Below are 21,358 nucleotides of genomic sequence, written 5' to 3'. Positions count from 1 at the left end.
CACACACACACACACACACACACACACACACAGAGCGCTGAAAATGGAGGATGTGTCTAATTTGTATTGTATGTAATTTGTACTGTATAGTTGTTTTTTTGTTTTGCTTTGCATGCAGGCTTATGCACATACACAAACACATATTACTCTCTTTATGGAGAGTTATTCATAAATAATTCTAATGTATACTAAAATGGCTTTGAGACATTCTAAACTTTCTGGCACTCATTGTATTGTCATATATGACAAATCCCACATAGCTCTAAGCAGGTTAAAGCAAACTCAAAAGAATATTATTATTACTATTCGTATATAAATAATATTTGACCCGTGGTCAGATAGCACATTACCCATGCTAAACTCATCTGCAGAACAGCCACAGCATAGCCACTTCTACACTCCATAACACATTTTATTCCACTTGCCCTTTGCGCACCTGTTGGCAGATCGTCCCGTGAGCTGTCACTTAAAATACATTACCATTTTCCGCTCTAGCACCAAACCAGAGATCCACTTTGCCTGTTGCTCCCGCAGACTTACACACCTCAAAATAACTGAACCCCTGAATCTCTGGGGCTCAACTCTCTCCTCCCACATCACTAGGTGCCCAAGCGGGACGTCACAGAGAGTGTGTTTAAGGGGCCCACAACCTGCTATCAAGCTCCCCTCTTGTCCTCCCCTCTCTCTCTTTCTCACTCGCCTCTTTATTTTTAGCCTTCAAACAACTGGTCTCCTAAAAATGGGCCTGTGCTGCATGAGTAGGGGGAGAGGGGCGCTGCTATGTACGGTATCCAGCCCCCAGTCCCTCACAGGCCTGACAGCACTCCTCTTTCCCCTTTGTCTCTTCTGGAGAGAGGGAGCGAAGGAGTGACGGAGTGGGAGACAGGGTTGCTGGGTCCTGCGCATGTTATAGAAGTTGGATTTCTGAGGACAGCTTGGGACGTTTGAGGAGAACTCCCATTGACGGACCAAATTTTACTTCTACACCCTTCTGCAGCATTTCTTACATTTCCAGACTCTTTCACAGGACTTCGGTGACCTTCCCGACTGCACAATCCTACACATTGTAACTAAACCGTACTCTCTGACTTTCGGGGGTGTGTGGTAGCTGTGGACCATGCGCTCCCTGTGGTTGTTCCTCCTCCCCTGCCTGAGCCTCGTGCCTCTGGCCCCGGCCGAGAAGGGCCTGGAGTTCCCTCACTATGATGGGAAAGACCGTGTCCTGGACATCAATGACAAGAACTACAGGAAGGCCTTGAAGAAGTATAGCATGCTGTGCCTGCTCTACCATGAGCCCATACCAGACGGCAAGGAGCTGCAGAAACGACACCAGATGACCGAGTTGGTGCTGGAGGTAAGCCATGAGGACGAGGAGGAGAAAGAAAAGGGAAAGCAGGTAGAGAAGAGGGCAGATTAAAGGAATAGGACAGAGGAAGTTGAGCAGATGAAATGACAAAATGTGGAAACCTATGGAGAAAGAATGTAGTCGCCAAATGAGGGGGAGGAAAGAGAAATAAAGAAAAGGACAAGGAGGTGTGGTTTGATAGGAGGTGTCCTAGGCTGGTGGGAGTGGTATGAGGAGTGGAGACTAATAGTCTGGGGTGAGTGGGTCATCCCAGCCCATTAACCAGACCCATATAACTGATTTACTGTACAGTAGCTGGACTTTAGTGCTCCAATAGGCAGAGAGCCCACTGGAGAGGTCAGTAACTCCAGAGACTACATTTGACTTTGCCCCCCCCCCCCCCCCCCCCTCAAGAACTGCACATTGAAGTTGGGGCCAGGCATTATCAGCGTACCATCTCAATGTCCCCATATCTCTCCATACACATGGAAGTGTGTGTGTTTCCTCAAGGTCAATGCGTGTGTCTATATGTGAGTGTGTGTGCGTATGTGTGTGTGTGTGTGTGTGTGTGCATGTGTGCATGTGTGTGTGTCTGTGTGTGTGTGTGTGTGTGCATAGCAGTCCAGTGAGATGTAATGCTGTCAGTTAAGGTTATTTCGATCCGGCTAATTCAATGTGCACTTCTGTCCCATAGAAATGTATGTCATTCTCCCCATGGCTCTCTACTGGCAGAAATAGGGCAAGAGCTCATGTATATAATGTTATTGAGCTGTACATGGGAAGGGCACAACTGCCTTCTCCTCTGTCTTGGTTTTGCGGTGGATTTGTCAGACCAAAAATAAAACCGCTCAAATCTACTGTATCTTATGTTCAGGCTTAACTGGGCAAGTGGATATATATCTAAGTGACTTTTTGATGTCTCTTGAATGAATGAGTCCTGTACGCTAGGCAATAGTATGCACTGTGCCCAGTCTCATGTTACACATGGCTCATGGTGAGTTGCCTTTCTATCTGTTGAAGGTAACCTGAGCCCAGTCCTGATAATAGCGTCACTTATTTTACACAGCACCAGGTGGGCCCTGTTAGCTAGAGCTGGACACCAGAGTAACCATGTACAAAGATCAACATCGACTTCCGAAGGTTAGCTATATACAATCACTGTCGTGTGATTGCTTGTGCTAAGTAAGTCAGACGTTTAACATTTACTGTTGGCAGATGACCAGTCCTACATCCTGTCTGAGGTCTGTTCACTCCCTGTCCCAAAAATCATAACTTCATTTGCTCAGCATTTTTCACAGTGCATTCAAGAAAGCTGATTGGTCATGGTGACAAACAGCAGACAAACCGGCCTGTTCCATTTGTGGTAGGACCACAATCCAAATCTCAGTCAGATCACCTAATTCACAGCACAATGGCTGGGCCTATAATATAGTGCTTTGGTTATATATAGAGCCAGGCAGTTTGGATGATTATGTAACTGTCTCTACGGCCCCCGGGCTGTTCTGTTCTCTGGGCTGTTATCTTGTCAATAACGCCACTGTTAATACTCAGCTCGGCCCCTCTGTCGTCTTGCCAATATAGGGACCTTCATTACATGTCATGTGTGTGCATGTGCACATGTGTATTTCAGATTTGACTAGATATGACTAATCTAGGTATGTGCCACTTGTTTTCAACGTTGTCATCAATGCCACAATCAAGATAAGACAAGTCAACTGAAACTTGAATAGATATTGCATAAGGATGCAACACTGCAATCAAGTTGCCCATTCACTTTTCTCACAAAAGTGGCCCCATTCAATAATTTAACTGCGCTAGGAAAGAATAAAAAAAAACATTTTTGAAACTTGTAATAGTAATGTTCTCCTTCAATCTCTGATTCTCTATCGCTCTATTTTATTATTTCATCGTATTAACAATGCATTGCTTCTCATCATTTCGTCTTTCACAATCTTTTTCTTTTCTTTCTGCAGCTGGCAGCCCAGGTCATGGAGGAGAAAGACATCGGGTTTGGAATGGTCGACTCCCACAAAGACGCCAAGGTGGCTAAAAAACTGGGTGAGTGAGCGAGGACAAGAAGATTATTGATTACATCAGAATCTTTATTTAGCCTCCATCAGCTGATTCATGCCATTGAGCCCTGAACGAGAAGTGCCTGCAATCGTAGTTATTTAGTCTTAAACTCAGCTTTAGTAAAGTCTTTGTGTGTGTGTGTATGTGTAATATCCATGTAAATGGTGTGTAATTTCCCTTGACCATAGGCCTGGAGGAGGAGGGCAGCGTGTATGTTTTCAAGGCCGACCGAGTGATCGAGTTTGACGGCTTGCTCTCCGCTAACACCCTGGTGGAGTTCTTGCTGGATGTAAGTGGACTGATTTAGGGTCAGATTCTCAGCTGCTAGTACCAATCAACACCAGCAGTGCCAAAGTTACAAGCTCACCCCAGTACTCTCCTCTCCTCCTCACACGTTCCCCCTGGCCTTCTCTGTGTCCATCTGTCTGTAGCTGTTGGAGGAGCCAGTGGAGGTGATAGGGAACGCTCTGGAGCTGAGAGCCTTTGATAGGATGGAGGAGGACATCCGCCTCATTGGCTACTTCAAGAGCGAAGACTCTGAGCGTGAGTGTGTGAGGCTGTGAGCATGAGAGAGCGGTGAGTGTGTGATGACAACGTGGGCAAAATGGTGTGTGAGAGTGCGTGTGTTTGTGTATCTTTTCAACTGTCTGAACACCGCTCAGTACCTTGTTAGTGTTAGTGTCCGCTGGGTTTGTGATAGATGGTTCAGTGATGAGCTCTCCATGGACCGACCCCTTCATGATAAGACATATTAACCTCCTCATCTCCAAGGATTTACAGATCCATTTTTACCACTAGCTGCGCACACAGCTGTCCGTGCCTCATCTCCTCTCATATCTTGTGTAAGAACTGAGTCTAGCGTAGTTCAATCATGATGACGAGCGGCGGCTGCATCACCTCTGACCAACTGTGGGAGTATGAACCAGGGGTCAAAGTTCAGCTATTTCAGTTCCCTGATGTGTCAATGTCATCTCTCCCGAGGCCAAAGAAAGAACAAACAGATGTGTGCTAATGGTTATGCTAAAAGGAATACACGCGTACAAAACAAACCCTATTGCTTAAGAGAAAACAGTAGAAAGATTATCATGCACTAATTACGAATTTATGTGTTTTAATTAAATTTTTCACCCCACTCCTCCACAAACTCTTCTCTTCCTCATGCCTTTCCTCTCTTTTTATCCTCAGACTACCATGAATTCAAAGAAGCTGCAGAGCAGTTCCAGCCCTACATTAAATTCTTTGCCACTTTTGAGAAATCTGTGAGTAACATAGCATTTAATGCGGAAAAAAAGAAAGAAATTTAGATATATAAATAGACCTGTCACTGTCTCTTGAGTGAGCTCTCCTCCTCCTCCTGTTTCAGGTGGCCAAGGAGCTGACACTGAAGATGAACGAGGTGGACTTCTATGAGCCGTTCATGGAGGAGCCCGTCACCGTCCCAGGCAAGCCACACTCCGAGGAGGAACTGGTGGAATTCATAACTGAGCACAGACGGTAAAGAAAGAGCAATGTGGTACTACACACACCTAATGTGTATTTGACCCTCTTCTTTAAGATTTTTTTAAAGGAATGAATATTTTAAGGACTATGGTCTGCACATAACATCCATGGAGTTGATGTGTGATGCAATTCTCTTTTCTGTGTTATCAGACCAACTCTGAGAAAGTTGCGTGCAGAAGACATGTTTGAGACGTGGGTGAGTGAGGCTTGTTCGGTTGCAGAAGCAATATTAACAACTCTAAATTTAGTTTTCCTGAGGAGCGCCGGTTCCATACTTGACATTTACAGTAACATGACATTTCTATTTCTCAGGAGGATGATATCGAAGGCATCCACATTGTGGCTTTTGCAGAGGAGGAGGATCCTGGTGAGAGCAACACCATGAGCCCGCTTCACAAAATATATCAAATCAGTACTTGATGGCTATTGGAAGGGCAGCTGAACACATGAGCCCCTGGATTGCTCTAGACAACTCTAACTCTTGTGTCCTGATGTTGTGTGGTGTTGGTTTCTCCCAGATGGTTATGAGTTCTTGGAGATCCTGAAGGAGGTGGCCCGAGACAATACCCATCTCCCGGACCTCAGCATCGTCTGGATCGACCCGGATGACTTCCCCCTGGTGAGCCATGACACCGCCACACACACAAACAGAAAGGCAGACAGGAAAGCGGTGAAACATAAAACCAAAGATGTGGTCTAATGCGCTGCTTTCTCTAACTCCCTTCAGCTGATCCCCTACTGGGAGAAGACCTTCAAGGTGGACCTGTTCAGACCACAGATCGGAGTCGTCAATGTTACCGATGTAAGTCCATGTCAACCTTGTCCAATAAAACCCACAGAGGTCAGAATAATGTGTTGGATCCCTCCTGACATCATTTGACCTTTCTGTCTGTGCCTCTTCTGTGCAGGCCGACAGTGTGTGGATGGAGATGGACGATGAGGAGGACTTGCCCACCGCCCAGGAGCTGGAGGACTGGATTGAAGATGTGCTCTCTGGCAAAGTCAACACTGAGGATGATGATGATGATGATGATGATGATGACGACGATGATGACGATGACGACGATGATGACGACGACGACGATGACGACGACGATGATGACGATGATGATGATGATAAGGACGATGATGATGAAGAGGATGATGATGATGACGACGATGATGACGACGATGACGATGATGATGATGATGACGACGACGACGACGACGACGATGAATAATTCATAGACTGTGAATTGTAAATCTTTATATCTCTTCACTCTGAGTTCAGGCTGAGTGGATCAGATCTGGACTTGACTTCAGTGAAACCACTGGGTCAGGTTGAAATAGTGTTCACTTTTCACTCAGAAATAAAACGGAATTTGTATTGGATGGTGTGAAAATTGATAATAAGTCTATTTAACAAGCAAAGATGTCATTTTATGACAGTGATATTTAAAAATAACTTGGAATGGGTTTTAGGATGCATAAGAAAAATGCATTTGAAAAAAATATATTTAAGACAGTAGAGGTGTCTGGACCAGACATTTACTTCACAACACAGTGTAAATGTATAATACAGATGTCAGATGAATGTATTGAGAATGTTAGAATTACATGTAGTCAACTGAAATTATCTTTGTCACTGAAGAACTTCTTCTCTGTCTTCTTTTAATCCGATATACTGTGAAGGCTCAAGTCTCTAGACTAGAGAGAGAAAGAAAGAGAGAACTTACCCCAACTGTGGAATAGCAAGTCAACTGAAACTTGAATACCAAAAGCAGCACTTTCTAAACTTTAGTTCTTTTATTTGATAGTCTGTTTGATTACATCAGTTAATTACTGCGGCTCATTGCCCTCAATATCAATAAAGCAAACCGGGTGGTATTTGTGTGTTTCCCTTTCATTTTGCTTTTGTTTTGCATCCTCTATTCAGGTAACGCAACATAAGATTAAATGTTCGTTTTACCTAGATGGAATAGGATACATTTTCTGCCCTGGGGGTTGCAGCTTTGAAATCATTAAGGCACTCGCTGACAATCTCCATTTCCAACAGCAGACCTAATCTCCTCTCTCATCTCTCACTTATTCCTCCTTCTCCATCTTCAGGGTTTATTTCTCACCTGAATCAATGGAGCAGGGAGCAGCTGCACAGGGAGATAATATCATCATTACACTGTTGGATAGACGCTGGAAAGCTCATTTGAATGCTAATTCGTCATGTTTCTCTTCCCCTCTTGCGCTCCGGCACTCTTCCCATGTTTTGCTTTGTCGCTCTCTCTCTCCCTCATTGACTCACTGCTTGCTCCCTGCCTTCCTCCCTGCACAATGAAAGCAGATAAAATATATTATGGCAGGAGTGTTTTCTGTCCTCTTGTGGTCCAGGGTTGGAGGGAAAGGGCCATTAGATATTCACTCACTGTCTCTTTCTGTCACACAGACACCAAACACCAAAGCTTCAGTGCTGGGGAAGCTGCTTTGAAGTCTTACAAGCTATCAGTTACTTCACATTGGAAGAAGCTGAACAACAGCAAAGCTACCCTGAAGAGAAAGTAGTTTTGTTGCGAGTTTTATATAAAAATACACCTCTCTTATCATATCACAAATTGAGACTGCAACAATTCATTTCTGATGTCGGGTACAGTCATTGGAGGGAAGTGACGAATCAAAACAAAGCGAGCGATGGCTGAACCTGCTGCTTTTTCACTGTCTCCACCAATAGGTCTACTCGCCACCCAGAAGAAGAAACTTAGATCCAAGGAGTGTGCAGTTTACTGAAGTCGCCTATTGCAGCTTTAAAGCCCCTACGTGTAGAATATTTACCTCAATATATAATTCTCATTAGGACAGCTGATGTAAAATACTACCATTAGGATCTCAAAGCTAAAGTCATCAAGTTTCAGATTCTACTGGTAGCAGCTTTAACTAGTTACTTAGAAAAACTAGGCCTAGTCCAAAATACTTTGTAAAAATGATCCTATCTGCAGTGTCATATAATACAAAATCACATGACTGCAAAAATCCCACTGATTAGGATGTTAAAAAAAATCATATTTTATTTGAAATAAAGTGCAATGGATTCTCATTGTGTTTATAACGCCCACAGCTGCATGCCAGAAACTAGTCTGGACATAAACACAAACCAAACAACCCTACCTGGGTTCATCACAGGAAGAAGTGCAAGGAATGTTCACTTTTCGTATATAATGTTCGGCACTCTTTCACTCAGGTTTCTGTCTGCCAGAGACGAGCCTAGGGTTTGAATCTGGCCTGGGACCTTTGTCTATGTCATCCCCCTCTATCCTCCCCCTGTCCTGTATCTCTTGCTCAACTGTACTATCCAATAAAACAGAAATACCATAAAAATACAAAAATTAAAGATGAAAAAATGCACTTTCTTTTTCTTTTATAGACAAAAATAATTGGTAGTTTCTGTAGTTATCTATGCCTCAAAATGACAAAAGAGTAATAAATTACAAAAACACTATCCAAATATTAGTTGGACTAAGCTACTGCAAAATGTAGTTAAACTAGGTTAATTACATGTAGTAATTACACTGTAAACCCTAAATACCAGACTTACCTACCGAAAGCCGTACATTCACTTTACTGATTAAGGATAGCTGATGACACATCTCTCATCTATCAATACATACAGCATTCCATAAAAACACAATCATATTCAAATGTCTTGAAAAGGTCAATACAAATATTTATTTTTTTACAAATGTGACTTTGACACAGCTGTTGTGATTTTACATGTTTTGTCTTATAAAAGGAGCCGGGGAAAACTCATGACTTGTCAGCTGCATGACATTTTGGAAAGCAATCTCTTGCTCTCTTCTTCTTCTTACTGTTCTCTTTTACTCTTTCTCTCTCTTATGCACACACACATTCACGCACACACACACACACACACACACACAACTGCACATGTATACTGAGCACATCCTTAAATATGTGTAACCGAGGCACATGTGTAGTCAAGGAGACATCATACTACCCACAACCATCAATACTATAAAATCCTAAACAAAGCTACACATACTGTCAGTGACAATAGTAACACTTGTGTAAATATAAATGTACAACATAACAGGCTTAGTAAATAGAGAGGATTTGAAATACATTGATAATATTCATACAAATTAACATTTTGATTGGTGCTCAAAGAGAGACAAAGTATTTCCTTAATGGTGTTTCCAATGGGTGCAGATAGGTGGCAGTAGTGTGACACTCTCAGGAACTGGTGTCCGCACTGGAAATACTGACACTAGAAATACTGACACTGGATAAGTTCATCTACATTAACTTATTCAATTCCAACACTTGTTTAAACACTGATGCCAGTGCGATTTAAGTGACTGTAAATTTTGGAGAAGAATATTATGTCTGAGAGAAAGTCTCAATTGCTCTTGAAAACCGGGAGCAGTTTAAATAATCTTTTATGCCTTTTATGCATTGTTTTAGGAAGATGATGAGAACCTCAAAGCCGAGTATATTTCATTTGGCTTACAGGATTTATGCCATGCAAAGATGTACTGTAATAATGGGGCCCTTTCATGTTGAATTAAGACAAAAAAAATCTGGGGCATATGTTTTGTCATTAAGATGTGAAGATAAAGTCTGATGGAACAGTACACAGGGAACCAGTCCTCCCTGTGCACACCGCACACACACTTACTGTACAAACCAACTGTAGATAATGCGTGGTCAGATGCGTTCATTCACAATCTCTTGGGTAGGCCTACATCAGTATTAAGCTGCACTGTGGCTGCGGTTCGGTCCACATGATTCCAGCTATTTGTCCGACACTTGCAAACATGTCTTAGGTTATTTACAGTCCAGTTATCTCCACAGATACAGTGCAGACAGACAAGGTAAAAAAAATCCAGTCAAGGTAAAAAAAACAAAAAACATTCAAACAATGCACAATTTTGATATAAAAAGTATATAGGGATAAAGTATATACACATATAAATACTATACATAAAATTTGCAATACATGACAGTTAAATAATCATTGCATGAGTTGTAGACTGAGACTAGATAAGAGCCGTTTTGGTGAAAAGGGGTTTTGTTCATATCAGAAGGGCAACCAAGCAATAGGAAAATGTCTCGGTTACTATAGCAACGCTAAGGAGAAAGTGGAGACAGGTCGAGACAGACCCAGGGTGTACAGCACACTCAAACACACACACACACACACACACACACACACGCGAGCGCACACACACACACACACACACACACACACACACACACACTTATTCTTAGACTAATACACCCACACAATTGCGTACGCTTCCTAAATCATGAGCACTCACTCTCTGAAACACCCAAGCAGGCACGCACTGGCACATGCAAATAAAGGAAGAACAAAATTTGTGAGGGTCATCTGTAGTGCATAGAGGAATACCTGAACTGTGTTCTGCGAGTGTCAGGACAGAGAGATCCAAGCATGTTTCCTCCCATTCTCTGTCTTTTATCCTCTCTTCTCTTGTGTCTCCAGGGACAAAGACTCAGCGCGTTGCTTGGGTTGAATATCCGATCATTCAATCTATTAAGCTAGCTTTGTGCCCAAAGAAATTCACAAAGATACTGTATGTGAGCAAATCATTTGAGAGAAAAAGACAGAAGGTGTAAAACACAAGTACAAAAAAAGTACAAAAAGTGTTTTTTTGAATTGAAAAATCCAGTCGGATAATCCTAACAGTCCTGTAAGCCCAGATCAGCAGCACCGGCCCACTGTGTGACGGCCGGTCTTTCAAACTGAGGTTTCTGATTGGAGCAGCAGTGTAAACTTGTGAGACTTGGGGTCGATGTACTCCTCAGTCATTCGGATGTAAGGGATGCTCTTGACGGAGACAGCTAAGCTGAAGTCGAGGCACCTCAGCAGGAACTCTGTCCCTTCCTTCATGCCGCTGGTGACCGCCGCCTCGCTGACCAAAGTCCACTGGTCAGCCATCCAGCGCTCAGGACCGTACTGCAGGGTAGGACCGGGGGCTAGGTAGGCCTCCAGGAAGGCCTGGACACACACAAACAGCCACTGCTATTACTGTATTCACTAAGAGGAAACTAGCTTTGTAACAGCATGATATTAAGAGGTTGATATTAAGTTGATGGAAGATTTAAGTCCTGTAAACATTCCCTGCTGTGTCATAAATGAGCAAAAAAAAGGCCTGTAATATACAAAACACATCCATTTTTTCATTTTTCTGTTTTAAAAACAGGGGTTAAAAACCACGTCAGACGTCCCAAGCTCACCTTAGGGCTCATGTTGTTGACGAGGCAGAAAGCCAGGTGCTTCTGGATGCTCTCCATGCTGTGGCAGTGCTGCCTCCTGGTGGTGCGGAGGTACTTCTGCAGGGCGCGGGCCATAGAGGGGAAAATGGCCAGCGCCGCCTCGCGCACATCCATAATCTCAGAGGGGGTCGCGCGCTCATCCTCCTTCTTCATGCGGCGGACGTGTGTGAAGGCCTCCTCCACGGCCACCACCAGCCTGACAACGAGGCAGTGTACACACAACATTCACTTGATTATATTCTGTATTAATGATCATGAAGCAACTCAACATGCATGTTCCCGTTTCTCACCTGGCTCTGCGTTTGCGGACTCTTCTCTCGTGGTCGGCCTCTTCGTAGTACAGCTCGTTGTGGGTGCTGTCTTTGCGCTTGGCGGCAGCTGTGACCATCGCCCGTGACTGATTCCCATTACCAGGCTGCGCCCCCGCTGTGCTCCCCGGGCCTGCACCGAGGGAGAGGACAGAGGCATAATGGTAATATCAGCTGGAGCTGGAGGAAGTGGCCCCTGATGCCCTGGATTCTGATTAATGGGCTGTATCTCAATCTGAATCATGGGAGGAAAAGGTCAGACGGGAGGAACGTCGAGATCTTCCACTTCAGTGTACTCGGTCTGATGCTGGAGGTTTAAAACAACTGTGAATCAGCCTTTCTGGTCAGTATTACGACCATTTTATATTCCACTGACATTTTCCAAGTTCAAGATTTGGGGAGGGTGCATGTTAATCTTCATTACATATCTGGGGCATCCTGCCAGTTTATCTCGAAGCTGTCACAGTCATAGAGACTGTTAATTATAGCGAGGAGAACAGAGGCAACATCTAGAGTACTCCTCACACAGACTGATGGTAAAACCTTTTTATTGGGGGAGTGGATTAAATATTCATCATTTTACACTTCAAAGGCCATAGTTCCAGTTAGATCTGTGAATTCATTAGTTTGTGTGACAAACCCATAAAGCTAATGGAGCTTGTACAGCAGTATACAGTTCCTGGGGTACGACTCTGGAGGAGTAAAATCTGGTCCATATTCATGAAGATCAGTGCAGTTTGGGGGAGGTTGGAGAATGCAACCCCTGCAGGTCAGGTATAGGATATAAATCATTAATAATCTGATCTGCATACCTGTGTGTGTGTGTGTGTGTGTGTGTGTGTGTGAGAGAGAGAGAGAAACAGAGAGAGCATGTGGAATGTAGACTGATACAACATGGCTGAAACACCATACCTGAATCCTATTCATCAGTCAATGGAGCACTGTAAATATTTTCCATGCATAAATGCAGAAAATAATATAGGTAATATAGGTGAACGTGAAAAATCCTGGCCTGCATATTCATGTTATGAGAGTGAATGGCAGAGAGAGGGGAGGGGGGTTGGAGTGAGCGCAAAAAAAAAATGAAATAAAGGGGGAGAAAAAAAGAAGGAAAGCGAGAGGGAGCCGAGCCGGAGACGGGGCGAGCAGGAGGAGGGAGAGATGTGGGGGTATGTGAGGAATGAGCTTCACTCTGATGAATTATTGAAGGGTTGAAATTCCACGGCCCCTAGAGGCCTTTCCGCTGTACTTTGATAGCGGGGGTGGGGGGTGGAGGGTGGAGGGGGGGTGATATAAGGACACCATATCCCATACTGCATCTCTCTCGTAGATGATCACAACCACCGGGCCGTGCAGCGGGTGGGGGTGGGTGGGTTGGCGGGTGGGGGTTGTGTGTGGGTGGGGGGTGGGGGACCCTTTTAACTGGAGGAAAGTGTGCTGTATGTGGCATCGCAGTGTGTGTGTGTGTATGTGGGTGTGGGTGCGGGGAGGCAGCATATCTAGAGCATGGTAGAGCGACAGTTAGACTGGAGTATGTGTAGGAGTGTGTGTGTATATGTGTGTGTGTGTGTGTGTGTGTGTAGGAGTGCTTGCCAGGGATGCAATACATACATTACGCCGCGCACAGAGGCAACAGAGTGGGGTAAAGATGGGAGTGAGCCGAACCGTGAGATTAGCAGTTTCCTGTGATAAAGTGCCGTGCCGAGTGACGGGGAGGACTTTTATCGGTACTTACTGTCCAAAAGGTACGCTCTCAGTTTGTTTTTAAAAGCTGCTTATGACGGCATGAGAGGGGGAGATGGAGAAAAACACATCACAACAAGAGAGTGGAAGGAGGAGAGCCGGTAAACCAGGTATATGGAACGAAGGGAAACGATGGGAAGGAGACCAACTGAGACACAATTTAAATATAATATGAGATAAGAGGTAATTAATGAGGCAGACGAGGCAACTAACCGTCTACGTTGTAGACCTTTAATCCAGCCAGGTGTTTGGCAGCTCGGTGTTTAGAGGCAGAGAGAAGGGCCGGGTTGTGGAGAGGAAAATCTCTGTAGTAGAACTCCAGGATGGACAGAGCTGCCCTCTGAATACTGTGTGAGATATGAGAGAGAGAGAGAGAGAGAGAGAGAGAGAGAGAGAGAGAGAAAAGTCAGAGAGACATAAATCAGAGACCGAAGGAGACAGCAGGAAGACATATTACTGTCCTGGCTGATTTGACTCATATGATTAACTAATTGGAATCACAATCCCTCTGAACAATCCCCACTGAACAGAAGGCCTTGAATTGATCAAATTGTTTACTCCCATAACAGCAGATTTTATTGCCTCTGTCCAAAGTCTTGACCTTCTGCTCTACCTTCATGCCAAGTCAGGCAGAATCAGACGAGGAACACAGCAAAAACAAATCCATCGCGTCTTAGTTGGTCAGCGATGTTTGTTTTTTAGTGACACACAACTTTATCGAAATAACACTGACGTCTCTTAGCCTCGTCATAGTCCCACGCTTGATCATACCAGGGACAAAATAAGTCAGCCATAGGATCAGTGCCTGTCTGGAGCACATTCCCATCCCTCCCCCCAGACTCCTAGAATAGCCCGCCCCGAGCAAACTGGACAAGGAGACTGAATGATGAGTAACTCAATTACTGCCACCGCCATTCTTCCCTCTGGACATGAGCCTCCAATTACACACATACTTCAACATGGTAGAATGTAATGACTGTGACTAAGTATCACTCTGTGTGTGGATGTGTACAGTATCTGTGTGTGTGTGTGTGTTTGTGTGTGTGTGTGTGTGTGTGCATGTGCTCACCTGCACTTACAAAGCCTCTGGCAGTGTCAGATGCATTCTCATGTGAAAACGTAAAAGGCTGATATTTATAGTTTCTTTAATCCTCTTATTTCATTATAAACTGCATGTAAATCACATAGATGAAGGAAGTGCAGTGAGTGAGCGCGTGTACCTGAGCTGTCCCATGTTGTAATGGCGCGTCTCCCCGTCGGTGGAGCGGATGACACCCACGCTGTAGCAGGGCTGGAGGTGGCGGAGCTCCAGCAGCACCACGGCCAGGTAGTGGACGAACAGCAGGGAGTCCACCAGGGATACGGCGAACTGGACGATGCCGTGGTAGTCCTCATCCTGCTCAGACACACCGCACGTTTTATCAGTACATACACTGCTGTGGGATGGGAACCTCCTAACTCTGAATACTGTGTTTTTCTTTTTTTTTGTTGTATTGAAAGTTCCTATGGTTATGTGCTGTGCGATGTATGATTTTGAAGATACATGGTGTCAGTGTGAATATAAAGGCGTTTTTCCCAAATGCTTAACACAGGTTTAAGGAAGCCAAATGAGAGACTTTTTAAGACTTTTTAATGCTACCTGAAATGGAATTTATGACCACTTTTACTGCCGAATAAAAAAACAAAACAGACTATTTCCAATAGTACATAGATAATGAATGTCCTAAAACTATAAAAGGGCAGTATAAGAAAAAGGACATTAACAGTTTAGGTATACAGTGTCCAACTGTGTTTATTAAAGCAGATACGATGAAAACAAAACGTATTTTGCATATTGTATTGACCCTATTCTATATTCACCTAAGGGTGGGCATGCCTGTAATACAATGTAAGATAAACATGACATTACTGCTGGTGCCATTCACATCATTTGGCGAAACTACAGGATTCGTGGCCTTATTTTATTTTCCTTACTTTAAAATTCAGCTTTGACTAGATATCGCCAAATTCAAAGAATCTGTCAATATATTCATCTAATTTCATATTAAAAATAAACCTGTCATTACATGATAAAAAATATTACCTCTAAAAACTGTAAGTCATTTCAGTACTTTTTTTTATAATTTTTATCATTTAATTTGAGACTTTTTACGGATCAGCTGATACCCTGTAAACACGCTCATAACTCATCCTAAAACACACCTGTGCTTCAAGGATCCGGACCCCGTAGAAGAGCCAATAGGACATGGTGAGCAGGAGTGTGAGTGTGGCGAGGAGGGCGCGGTACACACACACTCTGGGCAGGCCGGCGCGGGCCGGGCGCAAGAACAGCGCCCAGACGGCCAGCAGGAGGATGAGGAGCTTGAAGGAGATGGAGAGGAAGAGGCCCTCGCAGGCTGCGCCGCACGTCTGCAGCCTGTCTGGCCACATCATAGCCGGAAGGACCAGGAAGGCCAAGGGCGTGGCCAGCACCAGCAGCCCCAAGCACAGGCCCAGAACCAGGGGAACGTAACGCCGGCAGCTCTGGGTCCGGTCCTCTGTCCCCTTCCCCAGGCCAACCACCTCCTCCTGGGACAGACTCAGCTCCGAGGTGCCCGTCACCGCGGTGGTGGTTTCCCCCCAGTTATCATCCTGACAGGAGATGAAGGGAAGATGTGTTACGACTGGTGGATGTACATTTGGATGTGTTGGACTGTACCTGTCTGAGCATGCAGGCACTTTCTCCCAGGAACCGAATAAAGTGAAGGTTAAAAAAGAGACGGACCAGAAGAAACATGGAGGGAAATTCACAGGAAATTGGCAAAACAACTGACAAATATAAACCTGAATCAGACAACCAACAATGCTTGCGTTATCCTATTTTCCCCCCTTCTTTGCACAAAGACGAGAGTGACAGGCCAGAACAGATGATGACTACGAATCACCACAGATTTTATGCACCGCACACACATCACATCCTACATGCTATTTAGAGACGTTTGATTTTCTTGGAGTTCTGCCTCATTATGGCAAGCCTTCAAAGTCCCATTGATGTGATACAGGATGACAGGATGGGTCATGCAGCAATATTCAGGTAACCAGATGCAGGCATACAAGGACACACACACAAATGCATATGCAGATGCACACACACACACACACACACACACATACACAGCCACACACACACTGAGTCACAACAAAAGCTGATGCTTTCCAGGCCCATCATTGCAAATTAGAGTCAAATTTTATTTTCCCTAGCTGGCAGGGTCATTTTAAGCATAAATCTTTCCAAGAAAGAGGCACAGCGAGAAGAAATGAATGACAAGTCTGCTTACAGAGGCATTCATTCTTTGTCTGCCTGCCTGTCATTAATTCATGTAATTAACCACTCGTTTTCTCCCAGAGTGTCACTGCATGTTCCTCCCACTACCACCAATCACAGGAGCAGCCACTGCAGAAAGACTGGAGAGGGATAGAAAAATGATGAGCTGAACATAGGCCGTTGTAGTTACACACACTTGCGTGTACACACACACACACACGCTTAGTTACAGCACACAGTCTGTAAAACCCCCGTACTCTGGCCATATGGACCTGACTACCTGATGAAGCTGTTAGGAAATGAGGCAGGCTGTGAGTGAAGAGATAGGTAGGGGGCAGGACGGACACAGACTAATTCTCACCATTGACTGCTACTCTCCTGATAACCCACTGTGGCTGTCTAGAGTGTCCCGCTGTGAACCGCTCCTCTTCAGGCTATTAAGGAGGTGCTATAAACTGTGTCAGATTAAGTGGTCCCTGTGACTATTTGTTGAATGTGAAATATGAAATCCACCTTGGCCGTGCATATTGGCAATCAGGAAAATAGAGAGTAAGAGCATGAATACGGCGCATAAGTATGAATTCTGCCCTCCATTACTGCGCTCACCCGATTAACTCAACCATGCTGGAGGAGAGGAAGCCAGCAGGAGTCAGAGGATGAATGAAAGTGAGAGGAGGAGAGGGAGGGGAAGTGAGAGAGGAGGATGGCAGCGGGGGGTTGAAGTGTGGGACAGCAGTAGAAGAGCAGAGAGAGACAGTAGGCGGGGGAATGCAGAAGCAGCATTTCATCCCGTGGCTCTGTCTCAGTAATGTGTGTGACCGGAGGTCAGCTCCGAAAATGTTACTGTCATCAGCCTCGTCTCCGCTTACTATCCCATCTCATTTCCATTCCTCTCACATCTCTCTCCTTTCACTCCCATTCTTTCTTAAGCCAACTCTTTAACAGGGTCTCCGCCTTTGGAGTCTGAGCACAACCTGTGAACGATGCACAGTAAAGCCTCCTTCCACACCTCAGACATCTGAATAGGCATAATGAGTGAGGTATATATGCAAAAATACCATGTGCATGTATTTCAACTGCAAATTAGACAGCTCATGTTGTTTTAGAGCCTGTGCACACTAATGTTTCATATTCTAAATCAGCTTCTTCCTCATTCTGAACATTTCATCCTCCTTAACATCGTCCCTGCCAAGGACTTCATAAAGACAAGCTTTCATGGTAACGTCTCAGTTAGTGAGAGACAACAGTGTATTATTGACCCAGCTAATACACAGTTAAACCAACCATTAACACTGACCGTCAGTGGCTTAATCCCAAAGATTAACACTACACTAATCAGGCCTGATCTCTATATAAAGCGAGTAGAGGGGGAGAGAGAGAGAGAAAGAGAGAGAGAAGGGTTAGGAGAGAAAGAGATGGCTGCTGCTTGCTTGGCAGCCTTTCCTGGCTGTGGGTGAATATGGATTATGGTTAGGCCTGTTACACCATCACAAAGCACAACAACAAACAACGGACTAAATGATAGGCTTAGCTCTGCTTTCTCTCTCTCTCACACACACATACACACATATACACATACACACACACACACACAAACACAAACACAAACACACACACACACCCCAGACAGTCTGCCAAAACACAAAACACAATAACGAAGACCTACTGGCCTGGGTGGAGGTTAAAATGACACATTTGCGTGGTGTGTCAGTGTGTAGTTTGTATGTGTGTGTGTGTGTGTGTGTGTGTGTGTGTGTGTGTGTGTGTGTGTTTGTGTGTTGATATGAGTCATAGGAGATAGGAGACCAAAACAAATGGCATTTGTTTAAAATGCCTTGCAGGTTTCCTCCTGTTTTCGTCATTCTTTTTACAGTGTAGGTTATTCTAACATCAAAAGCTGTAAGTGTGTGTGTGTGTGTGTGAGTGTGTGTGTGTGTGCGCACGTTGGACACAGAAGCAAGGACACGAGCTCGAGTGAAATACCAAAATCACACTATGTGCCTCTCTCCATGTGACGCACAGATAGGCTACGCTTTAGTGTTGCTAGAGCTGACATCTTGAAGAAACCCAAGCTGCTGCCTTCTGGCACAAAGTCACAATGTCTCAGTCTCACAAGGTAGCATGGACAGTCTCACAGTTCCAGGGCTGGCACCCTCTCTATGACTCACTCACACACACACACACACACACACACACACACACAGATCAAGACTATACCCTTATGTCATAGGCATGCGTGTAAACATAGAGGATTATCCATATCAGCTTTCCTCAGAGTGGCGTTTGGCTGCATGTAAAGCTAATCTCAGTCTATGAGAATTCCTCTCTGCACTAGAGCCTGTTAGTGTTCGCTCTGCCATCTCACAGAACTGCTCTTAAAAAGCACTAGCTGGGGTGGAATTGGTGGTGGTGGTGGTGGTGGTGATAGTGGTGGCGGTGGTGGTAGTGTGCCATTTGGACACATCTGTCTGGAGGGCTAATGTAATACAATGGCAGATTACCTTACACTGCAGACAATGGACATAAGCTACAAGCTGATGATCACATGACAGCATGGAATGTTGCGAGACCAACCAGAGGGGGGATACCGAGCGAGGCGGCAAAATAGGTCAGATCTATCAGAAATTGTCAGAAAGGCTGGCTGAAGAAAACTATGTGATCCTACACATAGGAAATTATACTTACTATCGGTTTGGGCAAGCACATCTGTTTGCATGCAGCATGTGGACGGCCACACAAACAAATACTTTCACTCTGTCTCTCTCTCTGTGTCTGTCTCTCACACAGACACACACTTCTGTACACACACACACACACACACTAACAGTACATACACACTGAAAAAATGCTCTCTTTCTACTATAGATTTCAAGTAGGTCAGAGAGCCCGTGAAGGCAGCCCAAGGCAGAGTCCTCTCCGAAGAACAATAACTATCACCCACTCCCTTTCTCTCTCCTCCTCGCTCTCCTTAGCTGTCTATCACTTCTCACTCATCTTTCTCTCCATCTCTCGTTCACCTTTCACTGATGTTTTCCTCTCTCCTCCTCTGTATTTAAATGATGATCACTCAGTGTTTGCCCGGATTTTTATCCCCACAGCATTATACTCTGGTTTAATATCCAACGGCTAAAGCCCACTCAGTGTTACAGCCGCATTATCATAGCGTTGTTCTTGCCTGCGTCTACTCAACACCTCTTATTTTGCTTGCAGTGCTCAGCAAAAACTTGGGGCAAGTGCTAGCCCTGTGACTAATGAAAGCCTGCTTGAAACTGTGATGTTTTGCACAAGTGAAAATGGTTTTAACTTTCTGCGCCTAGTGCAATGGCTGCTACCAGTATGCTCTGCTTTCAAGGCCATCATGAAATCGTAAACTTCCTTTCCACTGTAAACAATGAGTATAATGCAAATGAATACAGATACAAATGCACACATACATGACAGTTGTACCCACTGGCACACACACACACACACACACACACACACACACACACTGCAACGCAGCATGGTCCGTACAAATCCGTCCAGAGCTAGAAGAGGGATGCTAATCCTCTGACCTATTTGGTCCCTTGTCGCCATAGTGATTATGGACCAGGCACTACGGCAATAAGCAGCCAGCTGTGTGAGGATGAGTTTAGAAGGTCGTGGTGCAGAGTTCACAGATGGCTCACTGGGTCTTCTGATTGAGTCTAAAGGAATGGGATTACTTTAAGGTAAGTCTGAAAGTACGCACTTATAAAAACCAGGCTGCATTCATTCACACATCCCATGTTTGTCATGCGTAAACTTTTAGGACAACGCAGCACAGGTCACTCATTTTTGGATCAGTACCTGGGCATCGTCTCCATGCTCTGCTGCCGGTGACGGTTCTCCTGGCAGCGGCTCTCCGTTGTGAACGGGGGAGTTCTGGGAGGGCGTGTCGGGGGGGTTGATGATGACAGACCTCTCAGAGCGACTGCTGTCCTTACTGCTGCTGGCCTTGTGCCGCTCACGGCTTCGCTCCCTGCAAGACACACACACACACACAAATAACAACAGACTCATTCAGAAAGGTGCGGGAGGAGCATTGACACACACAAGATCAAAAAATATTTTATATTATGTCATTTCTTACGGTCAGTTGACAAAATGTACTTTTTGTAAGTCACTTTGGACAAAAGCGTCCGCTAAATGACAGAATATAAAAATCCTCTTCTTTCCTCTGTCTATCACACACACTCACACACAAACATTCCCATGCAAAATGAATATTCCAGCAGCTAAGCAGAGGAGAGAGGAGCGGAGACGAGGGGGATCAAATTATTCTCTCATTTACAGAATAGGCCTAGTGAATCAGTGAAATAGGTTAGAGCCACTCAGCTGTGACGACCCTAATCCACAAGCTCTGTCCGTTTCTCAATCTCTTGCTTGCTCTCTCTCTCTCTCTTTCTCTCTCTCTCTCTCTCTCTCGCTCTCTCATTTCATTTATTTTTCCATGTGGCTTGCTCAAATCGAAAACAAATAAACACAACAAATAAAAAGCAGCAGAGCAAACATCAACGCCTTTTACTGAGGCACACAACGGGCGCTGAATGCATTCCATGAAATACAGACATACATAGCAAGGGCAGGCGTGAGAGATGCAGTATGTGTACAGAGAGGGATACAGTCAGACACACACACACACAGAGATAGACAGATACAGCGGACACACAGTTAGTCAGATAGTAAGGCAGGCAGGCATGAAACATACCCATGTCGGTTTGATCTGCCGGAGCGGCTGGAGTGATAGGAGTAGCCCGAGTGGGTCGACTCGGTGTCCAT

The 21,358-nt window shown here is 44.8% G+C and overlaps 2 protein-coding genes across 4 annotated transcripts; one reads left to right on the top strand and one right to left on the bottom strand.

Annotated features, from left to right (window-relative positions):
* Positions 1 to 1,012: 1,012 nt before the first annotated feature.
* Positions 1,013 to 6,773, top strand: casq2 (calsequestrin 2). Its single transcript, XM_071927041.2, has 11 exons — positions 1,013 to 1,354; positions 3,319 to 3,403; positions 3,607 to 3,707; positions 3,850 to 3,961; positions 4,604 to 4,677; positions 4,782 to 4,912; positions 5,069 to 5,114; positions 5,231 to 5,285; positions 5,437 to 5,537; positions 5,646 to 5,720; positions 5,827 to 6,773. The coding sequence occupies exons 1-11, from the start codon at positions 1,118 to 1,120 to the stop codon at positions 6,136 to 6,138; spliced, it is 1,329 nt and encodes a 442-aa protein (XP_071783142.2). The 5' UTR covers positions 1,013 to 1,117; the 3' UTR covers positions 6,139 to 6,773.
* A 3,891-nt stretch (positions 6,774 to 10,664) lies between these two features.
* On the bottom strand, positions 10,665 to 21,358 carry LOC139933063 (vang-like protein 1). 3 transcript variants are annotated; one of them, XM_071927069.1, is made up of 9 exons: positions 21,288 to 21,358; positions 20,439 to 20,558; positions 19,312 to 19,318; positions 15,457 to 15,885; positions 14,475 to 14,650; positions 13,468 to 13,601; positions 11,494 to 11,644; positions 11,165 to 11,399; positions 10,665 to 10,925 (listed from the first exon to the last, which is right to left on the bottom strand). In XM_071927069.1, exons 1-9 carry the CDS (start codon positions 21,356 to 21,358, stop codon positions 10,665 to 10,667), a joined length of 1,584 nt encoding a protein of 527 aa, XP_071783170.1. The 3 variants fall into 3 exon arrangements, with proteins under 3 accessions (XP_071783170.1, XP_071783168.1, XP_071783169.1); XM_071927067.1 differs by lacking the exon at positions 19,312 to 19,318 and having other exon boundaries at positions 20,387 to 20,558; XM_071927068.1 differs by lacking the exon at positions 19,312 to 19,318 and having other exon boundaries at positions 20,387 to 20,549.

This window comes from Centroberyx gerrardi, chromosome 10, assembly GCF_048128805.1.
Source record: "Centroberyx gerrardi isolate f3 chromosome 10, fCenGer3.hap1.cur.20231027, whole genome shotgun sequence".
Lineage (NCBI taxonomy): Eukaryota > Metazoa > Chordata > Actinopteri > Beryciformes > Berycidae > Centroberyx > Centroberyx gerrardi.
This window is presented reverse-complemented; position numbering and strand designations above follow the sequence as displayed.

Bases quoted from the DNA above. Each gene is read 5' to 3' on its own strand.
- LOC139933063 (XM_071927067.1), bottom strand. From the start codon at position 21,358: ATGGACACCGAGTCGACCCACTCGGGCTACTCCTATCACTCCAGCCGC. The intron at 11,645-13,467 runs GTTAGTTGCCTC...CCCTCGGTGCAG, and splicing joins AAAGGTCTACAACGTAGACG to GCCCGGGGAGCACAGCGGGG. The intron at 10,926-11,164 runs GTGAGCTTGGGA...GTGTGTGTCCAG, and splicing joins TCAACAACATGAGCCCTAAG to GCCTTCCTGGAGGCCTACCT.
- casq2 (XM_071927041.2), top strand. From the start codon at position 1,118: ATGCGCTCCCTGTGGTTGTTCCTCCTCCCCTGCCTGAGCCTCGTGCCT. The intron at 5,538-5,645 runs GTGAGCCATGAC...AACTCCCTTCAG, and splicing joins ACCCGGATGACTTCCCCCTG to CTGATCCCCTACTGGGAGAA. The intron at 5,721-5,826 runs GTAAGTCCATGT...TCTTCTGTGCAG, and splicing joins GAGTCGTCAATGTTACCGAT to GCCGACAGTGTGTGGATGGA.